The sequence below is a fragment of the Nematolebias whitei genome, chromosome 13 (genome assembly GCF_014905685.2).
Source record: "Nematolebias whitei isolate Nwh7 chromosome 13, NemWhi1, whole genome shotgun sequence".
NCBI lineage: Eukaryota > Metazoa > Chordata > Actinopteri > Cyprinodontiformes > Rivulidae > Nematolebias > Nematolebias whitei.
This window is the reverse complement of record NC_056510.1, coordinates 47,907,354-47,924,581: the sequence shown is the minus strand read 5'-3', so window position 1 is coordinate 47,924,581 and position 17,228 is coordinate 47,907,354. Positions and strand designations below refer to the sequence as shown.

The 17,228-nt window shown below is 45.7% G+C and overlaps 1 protein-coding gene across 1 annotated transcript in view; it reads right to left on the bottom strand.

The window, feature by feature from the left end:
- The window catches only part of trim45 (tripartite motif containing 45), a 147,259-nt gene that overhangs the window by 47,128 nt on the left and 82,903 nt on the right, over nt 1-17,228 (bottom strand). Inside the window, exon 5 of the mRNA XM_037686737.1 lies at nt 12,617-12,731. Within this exon, the coding sequence (XP_037542665.1) occupies nt 12,617-12,731 (115 nt within the window). The remainder of the gene's footprint in view (nt 1-12,616; nt 12,732-17,228) is intronic.

Genomic DNA, 17,228 nt, shown 5'->3' with positions numbered 1-17,228 from the left:
GACCAGATATTTTATGCTTCAGCACTTGTAGACACACTGGTATTGTTTATTCATGACTTGACTTAAGCTCGACCCACTCAGAGAAGAAACTGATGATTATTGGGTGACTCTTCCTGCTTGGCACTGTGTAAGATATAAGACTCAAACAGTATTCACTAACTGTTTATTACCACATATGACCTGTTGAAAAGCCTAAAGGAAGTCCTTTACCATTGCGACTAAACAGGAAGTGACAATAACTCCCGTCTGGAAGGTCAGATTTTAGCCAAACTTGTAAGGCTTGCAGCCAGACTGTAAGGATGGTACCATTTGCTGGCTATGTTTTTGTCTGTGTTTCCCTAGTGTTTCCTCTTCAGTTTAATTGTTGCCACCCTTGTCTCGTCACAGCTGTTTGTAATCACGTCTCGTCTTGTCCCTGTATATAAGCCGTCTGTTCTGTCTTGTTCCTTGTCGGGTCGTATTCGTTGGGTCTCTGTGTTCTCCTGCGTTCTCCTGAGTCTCCCCTGAGCTTCCTGAGTCCCTTCTGAGTTTCCCTCCTGAGCCTTCTATCGCTGTAAGTTTTGCTGCCACGTCAGCTTATTATTTTGTTCTTTAATCATCATTAAAATAAATTTATTTTTGTAATCTGCCGAGTTGAGTCCTGTCTGCACAACTGGGTTTGTCCCTGACCACCAAATCCTGACATTACGACCCGACCACATATCAGAACCCAGCGGGCAGGATTCTCTCGGCAACGTACCTTTTTTCTTTTTCTCCTCCGAGCCTCCTGAGATGAGCAAGTCCACAATCTGGTGCGGCGGGTTCTGGACTAGGCCCGTCCGCCCACAAGGACGTTATGACCAGGCGGTGGAAATCCTGTCTTCACCACTCCTGGTCCTCAAGGAAGACAGAGCTCGGCACCGGGGAAGCCACCAGACCCCTGTTTCTGAGTCCACCTCGCCTGGCTACTCGGGATGGACGTCGGGGGAGGACGAAGAAATCGAGGAGGAGTTCTGTTTTATTCCTGTCCCCCAACTCTCCCGCCGTCGCCGGGGAGGTAGAAAGCGGTCCCGGGGGCAGTCCGCGGTGACCGGCCCGGTCTCGTCGACTGAGCAGAATTTTAGAGTTGGTTCTGGTGTTTTTGTGGGAGCCGGTCCGCTGCCTCACCTCTCAGGTTTCCGGTGGGGGCGAGGTCCGACGTCCCGCGGGAGCTCCGGTCTTCTCCTATTCGGTTTGGCGAGTCCGGTCCACTTGACGTCACAGGGGTGGATTCTGTGGCCTCACCCTCCAGGTTCCTGGTGGGGGCGGAGTTCGGCCTCTCACCGTCACACCGCGCCACGGCTGTCCAACCCGGCCTGACCGTACCTCCTGTGCATACTCCCAGTGACTCTGAGGGGGCGTGTTCCGCCGCCCCACCTCCCAGGTTTCCGGTGGGGGCGACACCTGACACCACACCCTCATTTAAAGACACTTGCCCGTCAGTCACATATTCACCCCAGGATCTCGCATCTATAAACCAGATTTTACTGGATTCATTTCTCAATGCTAAACATAACCCAGACTGCTCAGATGTTATATTTTCCCTGATGGAGGAATTTTTAGTTTCACGGCCCGGCCTCATTCTGATCCCAGAGTATAATCGTTTATTAATAGAAATTAGGACTCTCATCACACCCACGGTCACTAATACACATTCTGAACCCATAACTCATCTTGCACCTTTTGTCACCACTGTCTCTGAACTCTCCTCTGCTCCTCTGACTCCTGCACCCATCACCTTCGCCGCTGGTCCGCCTGCTGAGCGCCTCGCCGTTGGTGCACCTGCTCCTGTCGCCTCAGAAGTCTCAGTAAAAGTTTCTGTTTCCCGCTGCCGCCGCCGCCACAGAAGATCAGTTCCTGCCACTGCTGCAGAGCTCCAGGCCTCTCCGTCGTCTGCTGCAGAGCTCCAGGCCTCTCCGTCGTCTGCTGCAGAGCTCCAGGCCTCTCTGTCATCTGCTACAGAGCCACAGGCCTCTCCGTCGTCTGCTACAGAGCCACAGGTCTCTTCGTCGTCTGCTACAGAGCCACAGGCCTCTCCGTCGTCTGCTGCAGAGCTCCAGGCCTCTCCGTCGTCTGCTGCAGAGCTCCAGGCCTCTCCGTCGTCTGTTGCAGAGTCACAGGTCTCTCTGTCGTCTGCTGCAGAGCCACAGGCCTCTCTGACAGCAGCAGCAACTCCCCAGGCATCTCCGACTGCAGCAGCAACTCCCAAGGTCCCCTCGTCGCCTGCTGCTAACTCCCAGGTCCCCTCGTCGCCTGCTGCCAACTCCAAGGTCCCCTCGTCGTCTGCTGCTCACTCCAAGGTCCCCTCGTCGCCTGCTGCCAACTCAAAGGTCCCCTTGTCATCTGCTGCAGTTCCCCAGGCTTCCACTTCGTCCGCTGCAGCTCTCCAGGCTCCCACGCCGTCTGCTGCAGCTCCCCAGGCTCCCACGCCGTCCGCTGCAGCTCCCCAGGCTCCCACACCGTCCGCTGCAGCTCCCCAGGCTCCCAAGCTGTCCGCTGCAGCTCCCCAGGCTCCCACGCCGTCCGCTGCAGCTCCCCAGGACTCCATGATGCAAGCTGCAGCTCCCCAGGACTCTATGTCGCACACTGCAGTTCTCCAGGTTCCCACGTCATCTGCTGCGCTCTCCAAGTCTCCAGAGAGGTCGGCGCTCTCCAAGTCTCCAGAGGGGTCGGCGCCCTCCACTACCACTGAGGATTCGCCTCCATGGTCCTCCATGTTGGCTGCTACAGCTCCCCAGGACTCTATGACGCATGCTGTGTCCTCCAAGGTTTCTACGCCTCCAGATGCGGCCCCCTCGTCGTCTACGCCACCAGACACGGCCCCCTCGTCGTCTACGCCACCAGACGCGGCCCCCTTGTCGTCTACGCCGCCAGACGCGGACCCCTTGTCATCTACGCCGCCTGCCGTGGCCTCCAAGTCATCTACGTCGCCTGCCACAGCCTCCAAGTCATCTACGTCGCCTGCCACAGCCTCCAAGTCGTCTACGCCGCCTGCCGCGGCCTCCAAGTCATCTACGCCGCCTGCCGCGACCTCCAAGTCGTCTACGCCGCCTGCCGCGGCCTCTAAGTCGTCTACGCCGCCTGCCGCGGCCTCCAAGTCGTCATCGCCGCCTGCCGCGGCCTCCAAGTCGTCATCGTCGCCTGCCGCGGCCTCCAAGGTCCTATGTAGTGGACGGCCTCCCGGCCGCCCCCCTGAACGTTGGTCCCATGATGGACGGCCTCCCGGCCGCCCCCTGAACGCTGGTCCCGTGATGGACGGCCTCCCGGCCGCCCCCCGGAACGCTGGTCCCGTGATGGACGGCCTCCCGGCCGCCCCCCGGAACGCTGGTCCAGTGATGGACGGCCTCCCGGCCGCCCCCCGGAACGTTGGTCCCGTGATGGACGGCCTCCCGGCCACCCCCCTGAACGTGGGTCCCGTGATGGACGGCCTCCCGGCCGCCCCCCTGAACAATGACTCTAGGGACGGTCTCTTGACCGTTCAGATCTTTTGTGTTTTCCTGCTTGTGTTTTGCCTTAGTTTTTGTCAGGTCCTTGTGTTCTTCCTTATGTTTCCTCTGGCCCTCCACCCTTGCAGTGCCGCCCTCCACCCGCCCAAGTCCTTCGGGAGGGGGGGTTTTTGGGGATGCCTGGAGGCGCCATTGAGGGGGGGTACTGTAAGGATGGTGCCATTTGCTGGCTCTGTTTTTGTCTGTGTTTCCCTAGTGTTTCCTCTTCAGTTTAATTGTTGCCACCCTTGTCTCGTCACAGCTGTTTGTAATCACGTCTCGTCTTGTCCCTGTATATAAGCCGTCTGTTCTGTCTTGTTCCTTGTCGGGTCGTATTCGTTGGGTCTCTGTGTTCTCCTGCGTTCTCCTGAGTCTCACCTGAGCTTCCTGAGTCCCTTCTGAGTTTCCCTCCTGAGCCTTCTATCGCTGTAAGTTTTGCTGCCACGTCAGCTTATTATTTTGTTCTTTAATCATCATTAAAAGAAATTTATTTTTGTAATCTGCCGAGTTGAGTCCTGTCTGTACAACTGGGTTCGTCCCTGACCACCAAATCCTGACACAGACTCATACTGATATGGGCGGAAGGCGATTGCAAAGCTTAGGCATATGGTGGACGCGTGCAGGAATGGCAGGAGAGCGTTTGTGACGGCGACTGGGAGGCGTTGCTGGCGCACTCGCAGGTGATGTCGAAGGTTCAGCGAATGCACACCCCGGTGAATGGGCGCAGGACGAGTGTGAGAGCATTCACAATGGCAACTGGGCGGACTCGCCAAAGCTTCCGTGGTCGCTGGAGCGGCACTTTGCTGCAAAGGCTTTCAATGCTGCTTGCAGCTTTAATTTTATATTATATTTCAACAATTTCTTGTGGGATCAATAAAGTTCTATCCTATCTTATTGTTCTGTTATGTAGTTGTAAATGTTATACTTTCAGAAACAAATTTAATCTACTGTATGTAGGACCAAAAAAAAAGGGAAAGACTGCCCTCGTCTTTATTTCAGGTATTGCAACTTGACAACCGTTTAAAAAATTTTTTTTTATCTGGACCAAAACTTTATTGAACAATAGTAACAGTTAGACAAGACGGCCGTTGTAACAAGTGACGTCGTCAGCCGTTTCATGGTGTCTTGTTGGAGGAAGATTACTGCATGTATCTTTTGTTTGGGGTTGTATTGCTGGTATGTACTGTAGGATTAGTTTTGTAACTTTGTTTTTGTGCTAAATATAGTCAACTAATGCATTATTTGACTGTGAAATTAGTTTTTCTTTGTTATATAAATTACTAATGATTTGCAAGGTTGTCCAAAATGGCATCGGTAGTGTATGTTCATAGATATAGAAATATTTAGAATGTTATTCAGCAGAAATCCAGTATAAAAGTGCATTTTAGGCTGCACATATGTACATTTTAGTTGTATTGTTTTTTCTTGCTTTCAGTTTCACTATAACAGTGCATTTTATGCTGTACATATTCGCATCTTATTTCATTCAACCTTTATTTAGACCGATAAGTCACATTAGCCTAGAAGACTCATTTACAAGTGAGATCTGTTTAGACAGACAAAAAGTAGTGAAACTGGACACATATAGGAATTAGAAGTGAAAAAAATTACTATCAGACTTTTTCTTCTTGCCTGAGGAAAAAACCTAATATTAAAAAACACCTCACACAAACAAGCACATAGTGACGTAGACATTCTGCAGGGGGGGTGGGGGACGACGAGAGCAGTGAACAATGTTCATAGACGCTCTTGAGGGCACTGTAAGAGTTCTGATAAGGATGGAATAATCAGCCAGTTTCCTCCAGTGAGATCCGTAAACATTCTCGAGGGATGTTGGGGAATGGCCAAGGATAGCACCTATGAGAATCCAAGAGTCCTGAAATGATGAAACAATGTTTATTCAGTTGGTTTCATCTGGTTATCAGTTGGAAATTCCTCAGGGAGGGGGTGGTGAGCATCAGATCACATGTTCTCCAGGCAAATTCAGATAAGATGGCCTTCAAGGCCAGCCAAGGGAGCCTAATTCAGATAAACACACAGTTGTTTTGGGGACAAGCAGAACTTAATGACATATACCTCAAGTCAGTCTTGGTCCAAATGGTTCAGAAATGTCCAAATTACATTGCCACACCGATGGAATGTGACTGAGTAAAATCCCTGAGATATGATCCATTCTGCCCAAAGCATTTGAGTCTGGGTACTCGAGGCACGAACCAAGCCATCATAAAGGCAAGTAACGTGATCAGGTCCCAATTTGCTGCTGACGACTTCTTTGATTGTACCACAGAGCAGATAGCGTCCCCAATAAATCAGGAGCCAGGCAGAAGGAGAAATCTCACACAAGACAGGCTCTAGAGCAATGTGGATATCCTAACTGGGCCTTCCTGAAAGCAGAGAAGAAACCCAAACAGGACTCCAGCCAGCCATCAGGTGAAAAGGAGGAACCCAGACCAGTGGTCATTCCGAATGTTGTGGGAGTATCAGAGAAACTGAGACGTTTATTTTCCAAACACAACGTCCCAGTGGCTTTTACACCCCAAAATACATTACGGCAAAAACTGGTTCATCCCAAAGATCCAGTACCCCGGCACAAAATGCTGTTTAGTGTCAGGAGGGCTGTGAACAGTCTTACATCAGGGAAACTAAACAGCCACTGGCTAAACAGATGGCCTAGCACAGAAGATCAACATCATCAGGCCAGGACTCTGCAGTCTACACTCATCTCCAGGCCAGAGGTCACTCTTTCAGGGATGAAGATGTTCACATCCTGGATAGAGAGGAACAGTGGTTTGAGAGAGGAGTAAAGGAGGCCATCTTTGTGAAAATAAACCGTCCATCATTAAACAGGGGCAGAGCCTCCATGTTCAACTGCCCCCCTCTTATAATGTTGTTATTTCTAATATCACTCAGCACCCTGTGAATATCAAACAGCCATCAGTGTGCTAATGATCCATTGTTAGCCTGATAGTCCTCCTTGATCATGTGAGCAGCTAGTTTTGGCTGTCAGCAGCAAACTGGTTGATCCACTAGGAGAAGGTGCTATTTATAAGACTGAGCTGAAAACAGCACCTCAGACTGAGGAAGTCTTTTGGAAGAAAAATGAAACGTTTCTACTTTTACTTTTTTTTTTTTTGAATGTCCAGAGGACCAGACTTAACTTTTTTAGATTGAGGACACACTTTTCAAGAGTTCAATTCAATTCAATTCAAAAATAATTTATTAATCCCAGAGGGAAATTATTTGTTGTTGTAACTCGTTATCCTCATTTCATTAAGAGACGTTATAGATGCTGATGGCTGTAGACAGGATGGATCTCTTGTAAAGGTCCATCCCACAGTGGATCCTAAGAAACTGGTTGCAGATGCCGTCCGATCCGTTCACCCAGACTCGGCTGGCCTCTCGGTCCCCCCGGGCTGTAGGACCACCTGAATGCTGGGCAGAACTCCTCCCAGAGCGATGGCCACTCCTCCCAGTAGTCTGCCAAGCTCCTCGTCGCTGCGGACAGCCAACTGTAGGTGCCGAGGGACGATCCCGTCCTTCCGCTGTCATGAGCCAAGTTTCCTGCTAGTTCCAGGATCTCAGTGGTCAGGTACTCGAGCACAGCTGGCAGGTAGATGAGAATGCGTCCACAGAACATCCTTTTCAACTCATCTGAGATATGGGGCTGTAGTTGAGATATTATTTGAGCTTTTGAGATGTTAATCAGCTGCTGTTGGCTGTAGAAACTGCCTTGTTGCCATGGTTACGCATCATAACAAATGTCCAAAACTAGAAAAGTTTCAGTAAAAATCCTTCCAGCTGCACAGCATCTGATACCAGAGGAAACAATCATCCAAAAAATGTGATTTACATCCAGAAAAAGATGAATTAAAGTTTCCAAAAGCAAAATCTCAGAATGAAAGTAACAGAGCTGCTCCAACATGCAGCCACCTTGAGCGGCGCAATTCTAGCTAGTTGATGCATGTCCAAAAATCACATCTAAAGACTACACAAAACTGAGGAAATTTAGTGACCTGCTCATGGAAATGCAGTGTGCTAAAGATGAAGGAGACCTCCTTGGCCTGGCATTTCTGGATACAGAAAGAAGAGTGAATCCTATTGTCCAAAAACTCCCCTTCCACATGCAGGAAAAATGGATTACAGTAGGAGCTAACTACAAATGCACAAAATGTGTGTCCTTCCCACCATTTAACGTTTTTGTAGACTTTGTTACACAAGAAGCTGACTCTAAAAATGATCCCAGCTTTAACTTCACATCATTTCCTGACGTTTCCAAACCAGACAAACCACCTTGGAGAAAAAACAGACAGAAAGAGATTTCAGTGCACAAAACTGATGTTATCTCTCGCTCCAGTTCAGACATGCACAGATCTGTATACAAAGCTGTGGATAGTGGCAAGATTTGCCCCATTCACAAAAAACCTCATCCTCTCTCAAAATGCAGAACATTTCATATGAAAACACTGGATGATTGGAAAATGGAGAAAAATTAAGTAAAAATGGAGAAAAAGGAGCATAACCTTTGCTTAATTGCCTCATCTTCACACATTGCAAAGGACTGTAAAGTTAAGGTACAGTGCTCTGAGTGCAGCAGTGAGAAACACTGCACTGCTCTCCACCCAGGGCCAGCACCCTGGCTAAGAGAAACTGAATCTGCAGTAGAGCATGGCGGGGAGCCTGACCCCACAGAACCAGAGGAGATCACTTCCAGCTGCACCCAGGTTTGTGGCGTGAATGAAGCAGGTAGATCATGCTCTAAAATCTGTCTCGTTAAAGTGTACCCAGCAGGCCACCCACAACAAGCAGTAAGGCTCTATGCTATCCATGATGAACAAAGTAACAGATCATTTGTACATCCCGAGTTCTTTGAACTGTTTAACGATTGTGGACCCAGTTCTCCTTACTCACTTAGGACATGTGCTGGAACTAAAGATACAATGGGAAGAAGAGCTACAGGTTATGTAGTGGAAGCCTTAGATGGTTCAGTCCACATTCCACTGCCTAGCCTTATTGAATGCAAAAATATCCAAAATGACAGAGATGAGATACCCACACCCAGGGCAGCTATGCATCACAGCCATTCGAAGTCAGTAGCTCACCTCATCCCTGAACTGGACTCTAATGCCCCCATTTTAATGCTCCTTGGACGGGATGTTATTAAGAGTTCACAAAGTCCGTAAACAGATAAGTGGACCTAACAATGCACCCTATGCACAAAAATTGGACCTCGGATGGGTCATAGTAGGAAACGTGTGTGTAGGTGATGTCCACAAAAACCTTGCGGTAAAGACCCTGTTCACAATTGCCACCGAGAAGGGTCATCCCACAATTCAAAAAGCGTTCAATACAAAAACAACTGGACTTTATTTGTAACAGAAGACGTTTCGCTCCTCATCCGAGGAGCTTTCTCAATTCAAAGAGCAGAGAGCGAGAGATACAGGTTATAAGGCTGAGTGAGATAAGACACACACACACATAAGACACACACACACACATATATGTAGATTGGCAGTTCACACCTAAAAACCTAAACAGTAGGTCTTTGTTCCTCTAATTCACAGTTGAGGCCCCTCTGTTCCCATCAGGTGTGAAAACCGGCTGGGAATCTGTTTTAAAGTTACATTATATGTTTTTGAAAGTGGAAATCTGAGGCCTCCTCCTCTGTTAAGAGACGGCTTTGCTCTTTTTACATAAATTGCTTCCTTCACCCCCCTCTCAAACTATCTGTGTTCTCGGTCCAAAATGTGCACATTTTGGTCCTCAAAAGAGTGTCCCTTATCTGTGAGGTGGAGGTGAACTGCGGAATTTTGTCCAGAGAAGGTGGCTCTCCTGTGTTTAGTCAAGCGTCTGTGAAGAAGCTGTTTAGTTTCTCCAATGTAGAGGTCTGGACAGTCCTCGCTGCACTGGACCGCATACACTACACCACTCTGTTTGTGTATGGGTGTTTTGTCCTTAGGGTGGACCAGCCTCTGTCTGAGAGTCCTGCTGGGTTTGAAATGTACTGGGATCTTGTGTTTGTTGAAGATCCTTCTGAATTTCTCTGATACTCCAGCAACATAAGGGATGACAATGTTTTTACGTCTGTTGTTCTCCTTTTTCTGTTTATTAGTGTGTTTTGTAGATTTCCTCGCTGACTTGACAAAAGCCCAGTTAGGATATACACATGTTTGAAGAGCTTCTTGAACGTGTTTCAGTTCCTTTTCCTTCCCTTCTGTCTTCGTGGGGACGCATTCGGCCCGATGTTGTAAAGTTCTGATGACAGAGAGTTTGTGTTCCAGTGGATGGTGGGAGTCAAACAGAAGATACTGGTCTGTGTGGGTTGGTTTTCTGTAAACTTCAATGTTGAGGCTGTCCTCTCTCTCCATCTGAACCAAACAGTCCAAAAAAGGCAGCTTGTTGTCGTTTGCATCCTCTCTGGTGAACTTGATGTTATCGACCGAGTTAATGTGTCTGGTGAACACTTCTATTTCCTTGGCTTGGATTTTGACCCAGGTGTCATCCACATAACGGAACCAATGGCTTGGCGTTGTTCCCTCATAGGAGTGTAGGGCTCTCTGTTCCACTTCCTCCATGTAGAGATTGGCAACAATGGGTGACACTGGAGATCCGATGGCACAGCCGTGCTTCTGTCTGTAAAAACTGTCATTGAACTTGAAATAAGTGGTGGAGAGGCAGAGATCCAACAGGGTGCAGATCTGGTCTGGGGTGAAGTTGGTCCTGTTGATTAAGTCCTTGTCTTGTAGAAGTTGAGAGATTGAGTGGGGCAGATTGGACGAGGCTGGCCGGGGTCAAGTTGCCCATTTTGGGTTGAGCAAAGAGTAGCGCCCCGCTGAAGCCCCGGAGCTCGAATGTCCAACGTAAAACTAACTTTATCGTGGTTTAATGTGGTGCTATGGCTCTGCAGACATTGCACGTTGCTGTCTTGCTTTGTGGTGTTTCTAGTGTAAAATACTTCCACACAGCGGACATGTTTAGATGAAAAGTTGGTTAGCTGTTAGACACAGTGCTGCTAACTCAGTCCTCACGTTGTAGCTGGCTGCAAACTATGAAATGGATTTCCTGAATGTGAGGTGGGTCTTATTACTCTGGGTTCATGAGACACGCCTCCGTTCAGTAAATCCATTCCATAGTTTTGAAGCCAACATGCATCATGGATCAGAAATATCGGCAGGTTGGATTGGAAAAATCCGAAATTATGCTGGTATCAGAGGCCGATACGGATACTGGATCGGATCGGCCCCATCCCTAATCTAAATTTTTTTTTTTTTTCATTTAGCCTTTATTTAAATACTAATAATGTTCTTTGTGGTCAACAGAGGGAGACTGTGGAGATGATGGGGTCACCATGCAGTCTGAGGAAAGGCCTGAGAATGAGGGAGTGGAAGTGGATGATATCTGAAATTATATAGATTCTCAATCTTAATAATGATCATGCTTTTAATAATCCATTTTTACTGATAATGCTGATGAACCTTTTGTTTGTTTAGGAACCGTCTCCCTGCAGTCTGTCTAGAAAGTCTCCACTGGAGGAGCTTTTTGCTGAGGAAGAGGCACAGAACATAATGTCACAGCTCCATGTCCATGAAGAAACAAGTGGAGAGAGGGCTGCAGATGGACCAGGACATTCCACCAGCCGTTCTGTCTGAGGACCTGCTGCTGGTGGTGGAACCAACACAAGACTTATCAGACGTGCTGTCAGATCTTGATTTCTTGATTTCTCATATTTATGTGTTCAATCTTCTTTCACACCCAGCAAACATGTGTTCTCCACTGCAGGAGACACTGTTTGTCGAGAATAATAATAATAATAATGAATTTAATTTGTAACGCACTTTTCATTAACAAAAATCTCAAAGTGCTACAGAGTGCAACTAAAATCAATGATAAAATCAACTAAAATCAATGATAAAATCAACTAAAATCAATGATACAATCATGTGGAGGCAGAATAGGCGTGCTTAAAAAGAAAAGTCTTTAAGCCTTTTTTAAAGTCAGTCGATGATTGTGGAGCTCTCAGATAGTCAGGGAGGGAGTTCCAGAGGCGGGGGGCAGCCACACAGAATGCCCGATCTCCCATGGTTCTTAATTGAGTTCGTGGAAGGTGGAGGAGATGACTGTTCTGTGGTCGTAGGGACCGGGTGGATGAATATGGAGCAAGAAGGTCCTTCAGATAATCTGGTGAATTTCCGTATAAACGCTGATGGGTGATGAGAGCAATTTTGTACTGAATTCTGTAAGTGACAGGAAGCCAATGGAGGTTATGGAGAATGGGTGTAATATGTTCAAATTTATGAGCTCTCTATAAAATCCTGGCTGCACTGTTTTGAATATACTGAAGCTTCTGAAGTTTTTTGCCTGGTATTCCAGTAAACAGGGAGTTGAAGTAGTCGAGCAGAACACTCACACATACTGCCTGAGAAGCAGATATGATCATTTTCCTCAACAAGAACAGTTTCTGATTTTATACTGTACCTGCTGCTAATCTGGACTGGGTTGTACAAGTTGTTGTTTTTTAGTTTGATATTCTGCAGCAGGTTAGCCCATCAGTGGGAGCTCAGTAACATGGCTGCAGCATCACACACTGGACAAGTGGAAATGTGTTTCCATGAGGTTTTCAAAAATAAAACTCTCTGGTGAAAGTGCACCCCTTTGAAAAGAAAATCAATCAATCAATCAATCAACCGCCTCTAAAAAGAATCGGAACCGGAAACCGATAGGAACCAGAATAGAAAAGAAGAATCGGAATCATTCAAATTTAAAATTCAAAATTCAACCCTAAGAATGAGTACTTTGATGAGGAAGTGGGAGATCCATTATTTGTTTTAGGCGGGAGTGGACGAGTGCACCAACCACCACACTCCTGCCTGTGCCCAATTCTTGGCGTGACTTCATTAGCCTTCAGTAATCATTGGCCGTGTGTTCGGGTATTTCTTAGAATTGTATAAATTACTTTTTTTTAACCTTTGCATGCCCGAATACAAAAAAAAACAAAAAAACAAAACATACAGCCATTGTATTCTACAACAGTGACTACACACTTAAGAGAACATGGGACTATAATGGTGAGTGATGGACTTTATACCTAGGCTGCAGCTTAGTTCACAATTTTGTACCTTTATATGTTGGGCCTTGACACAGATCCATACAGAATAGAGTCCTGGTTCCTCAGGCTTGTATGAAACACTGTATGTCCCATCGGTGTTGTCAACCACTGTTGTCTGCACTGTGCTGAAGAAAAACACAATCAGGTAATCTGGACTGGGGTGCAGACCAGTGGCGATTTTAGCCTCTTTTTGGGGGTGCTCAAGCACTCCTAAATTTTAACTCGGCACCCCTAAAAAATAAAGAAATCCATCCATCCATCTATTATCTTTTACCCGCTTCTTCCATTTTGGGTCAGGGGGGTCGCCGGTGCCCATGTCCAGCAATCACTGTGCGAGGGGCGGGGTACACCCTGGACAGGTCGCAAGTTCATCACAGGGCCACATAGAGACAAACGAGACAAACAACCATTCACTCTCTCTCTCACACCTAGGGACAATTTAGAGTTACCAATCAGCCTAACATGCATGTTTTTGGTCTGTGGGAAGAAACCGGAGTACCCGGAGAAAACACAGACATGCACGGAGAGAACATGCAAACTCCTCCCAGAAAGAAATAACAAGGATTTTGTAAAGAAACTCAGTTCTCAAACCTAAAACTAAGCAAAAATATTGAATAAATTTGGAATAAATGATGCCACTCTTAAACGGGCCAGTAAAATCTATGATTTTCTTTTTTGCACGAGTCGGATCCTCAATGCTGCCTGTCAATCAGTCCAGTAGGTATGTCAGCATTTGACCAATCAGCGACCTCAATTTGTCCCGAAGTAGGGCTGGGCGATATGGACCAAAATTAATATCTCGTTATTTTAAGATAAATGGCAATATACGACATATATCTAACAAATTTTTTTCAATAAAGTAATAACAAAAATATATTTCTGAGTCAAAGCTTTGTCCCAATTGTCACTGCTTAACAAAGCCGCAACTGTATAAAATAAATGTCTAAAAAATAAAATATTTTCCTGCATAACAAAACCAAAAACACAGCTGTGCACTAAACAGAACACATACAGAGCAAATATAATGAAAGGGTGATTTGCTCTTTAAAAAGTCTCATTCTAATGAAGTATATTCATTCAACCTTTAATAACCATTATTAACAAAGCTGTTAGAAAGCGGTCTGTGTACATTCAGGCAGTTCGTTTTTTCGATTGAAACAAAAAATGAAAAAAACAAAAAAAAAACACGCTTGTTTTCTCGTTTTCCGTTTATTAAACCAAAACGAAAAATCGGGTAACGAACCATAATCCGATTTCCGATGTTGCGCACAAAATTAAAATGGAAACAACGGATAACGAGCGCTCAGTTTTGATGTTCATTATTTCATTTTTGACAAGTGGTCTGACCCAGAAGTTCTCTCTGTCCCGCTCCGTGTACCTTGCAGCTCGTGTGCACGTTCAAAAATGTGGTGAATTAATATGAATTAATTTGATTTTTACCCACCAAAAACATTATAACCTGATTTATTTGTATGTAAATTAAAAACACATAACAACCAAGAAAAATCTGAGAGATGGATGTTTGCCGAATCCGTGTTAAAAATATGTATGCTCTCATTTGTACTTTTACTTTATTTTGAAAGAGCTCTTTCTGGTCTGACTTTAATACAATTCGTCTTCTTCTTTTGACAAAACCAAGAAGCTGACGTCGTGTGTTTATTCCTCTGTCCCTTTTACTGGTATTTCTTAATTATCACGCAAATTCTGCTGATGAATCATCTCTGCTAACAATTTATTTATTTATTTATTTATTTAATTATTTCTATAGCACTTTACACAACCATGGTGATGGTGACCAAAGTGCTTAACAAAAAACAGTACTTAAAATGACAATAGGTCAAAAGCAAGAAAACACAACATAATAGCACAAATAAAACCAGAAATGTCACCACATATTTACGTACTAAAAGCTTGTTGGAATAAAAAAGTCTTAAGCTTCGATTTAAAAGGGCCAAGTTCAGTAATCTGACGCAGATCAAGTGGGAGCTTATTCCAGAGTCGAGGTGCGGCCGCAGAAAAGGCACGGTCACCCCAGAGTTCATATTTAGTCCTTGGAACAGAGAGCAGGAGCTGTCTGACCTCAAAGATCTGGAGCGGGCGGGGAAACTTAGCATCTCAGTTATATAAGGAGGAGCAAGGCCATTCAGAGCTTTAAAAACAAATAATAAAAGTTTAAAATCTATTCTAAAACGGACAGGGAGCCAATGTAGTGAGAGTAAAACAGGTGTGATGTGGTCCCATCTAGGAGTGTTGGTTAAAAGGCGCGCTGCTGCATTCTGTACAAGCTGGAGTCGACTCAGTGATGACTGCGGTACACCGACATACAGAGCGTTACAATAATCGAGCCTAGAACTGATAAAAGCATGAACAGCTTTCTCCAGGTCGTGACAATTTAAAAAGGGTTTGACCTTTTTTAAAAGGCGTAAATAAAAGAATCCCGACCGGACAACAGAGGCAATATGTTTGTCAAAGTGTAAAGCCTTATCAAAGGTCACCCCAAGGTTATTCACACAGTCACTGAAGTTTATGTCCAAATTTCCCAGGCCAGTTGCATCTTTGTCACCAAATAAAATCCATTCTGTTTTACTGTCATTTAAAAACAGGAAGTTCTTGTTCAGCCAATGTTTGATTGCAGAGATGCAGTCGAAGAGAGAAAGCATTGGGTTATTGGATCCTGGCCTTAATGGTAAATAGATCTGCAAATCATCTGCATAAAAATGAAAGTTGACATTATGTTGTCTTATAATAGATCCAAGTGGCAACATGTATAATGAAAAGAGCAAAGGACCCAAAATGGAACCCTGTGGCACCCCACACAGAAGAGGGGCTGTAGAGGAAGAGGAGCCATTGAACAAGATAGAAAAGGTTCTATCAGATAAATAGGACGTGAACCACTTCAGAGCAGTACCATGAATCCCAACAAAATCATGGAGGCGAGACAGAAGGACAGAGTGGTCCACAGGGTCAAAGGTTGCTGTGAGGTCGAGGAGCACCAGAGCTACTGGGCACCCAGAGTCAACTGACTGAGCTATGTCGTTATGAACTTTCAATAATGCAGATTCTGTGCTATGTCGGGATCTAAAACCAGATTGAAATTTATCCAGGATTGTGCTTTTTTCCAGAAAAGCCTGAATTTGCGTAAGAACAATTTTTTCTAAAACTTTGGAGAGGAAGGATAAATTAGAAATAGGTCTAAAATTTGATAAAACCAAGGGATCAAGATTTGTTTTTTTGAGAAGGGGGCGGACCGTTGCATGTTTAAAAGCAGAAGGCATAATTCCAATGGACAAACATGAATTGAAAAAAGGAAGAAGGTAAGGACCAACAATATTAAATACCTCTTTCAATAATCTGGTGGGGAGAAAATCAGTGGGGCAGTTGGTGGGTTTAATGGATTTGACGATTTTGTCCAAGAGGGAATAAGACACTGGTTCAAACTGGTCAAATAAAGCAGAACCAGCAGAGATAAAAGAACACTCTGAAACAGAAGTAGCAGGTGTGCCTGTGGCTTGTCTAACCGATGCAACTTTATCAATAAAAAAGGAGAGAAAGTTCTCACAGGTGGAGGCTGAGGCATCAGGTAAGACTGAGGTGGGTGGATTTAAAACAGAGTTAACTGTATTAAATAACACCCTGGGGCAGTGGCTACTGTTTGTGATAATGTTAGACAGAAATTGTGATTTTGCATCATTAACAGATCTCTGATACAGAACAAGAGTTCTCCTTAATAAAACCAAAGAATCATGTTGCCTGTCATGCTTCCACTGTCTTTCAGCCCTTCTACATTGTCTCCTGAGTTTGCATGCAGTAGGATTTTTCAGCCAAGGCTCAGCTCTGGGTTTAGGGTGTCTGAACTTCACCGGAGCAATAGAGTCCAGGATCCCAGTGCAGGTATCAGAAAACAATGACAGGAAATCTTTGGGACACAGAGAAACATCAGGACCAACTGAATAAAACTGTGAGTCCATAAAAGCAGTGGTAAACTGTTGGGCACTGGCTGAGGTAAGACAGCGGCGATGACACCCCGCAGCCAGAGGCCTCCTGGCTGGGTGGGGGGCTGTAAATTGGAAAAAAATAGGGAAATGATCCGAGATGGCAGACTCAGAAATTTCACAGTGAGAAATGGACAGTCCATGAGAAATAATAAGGTCCAGAGTGTGGCCAAGATGATGTGTTGGTGAATTCACTGATTGTGTTCAATTAAAAGAGGCTAAAAGCTTTAAAAACTCAGAAGCCAGTGGGTCAGTGGGACAACAAATACGAATATTAAAATCTCCACAAATAAAAAAACTGTCATAATTAGAAATAATATCAGCAAGGAATTCAGAGAATTCTTGAATGAATTCCTTGTTATATTTAGGTGGGCGATAGGCAACGGCACATAAAACATTCGGGGTGAGCTCAATCACAAACATCTGAAGTTCAAAGGAGGAGTAAGTGATGGTGGGCAGAAGTCTGCATTTAAAATTGTCCTTATAGATAGTGGCAACACCACCACCGCGGCCTGTCAGACGTGGGGAGCTGAAGAAGGAGCAGCCCGAGGGGGAGAGATCAGAAAACGCGCTGTTATCGCCCGGTCTCAGCCACGTTTCTGTCAGCAGCAGAAAGTCCAGAGAGTTTGC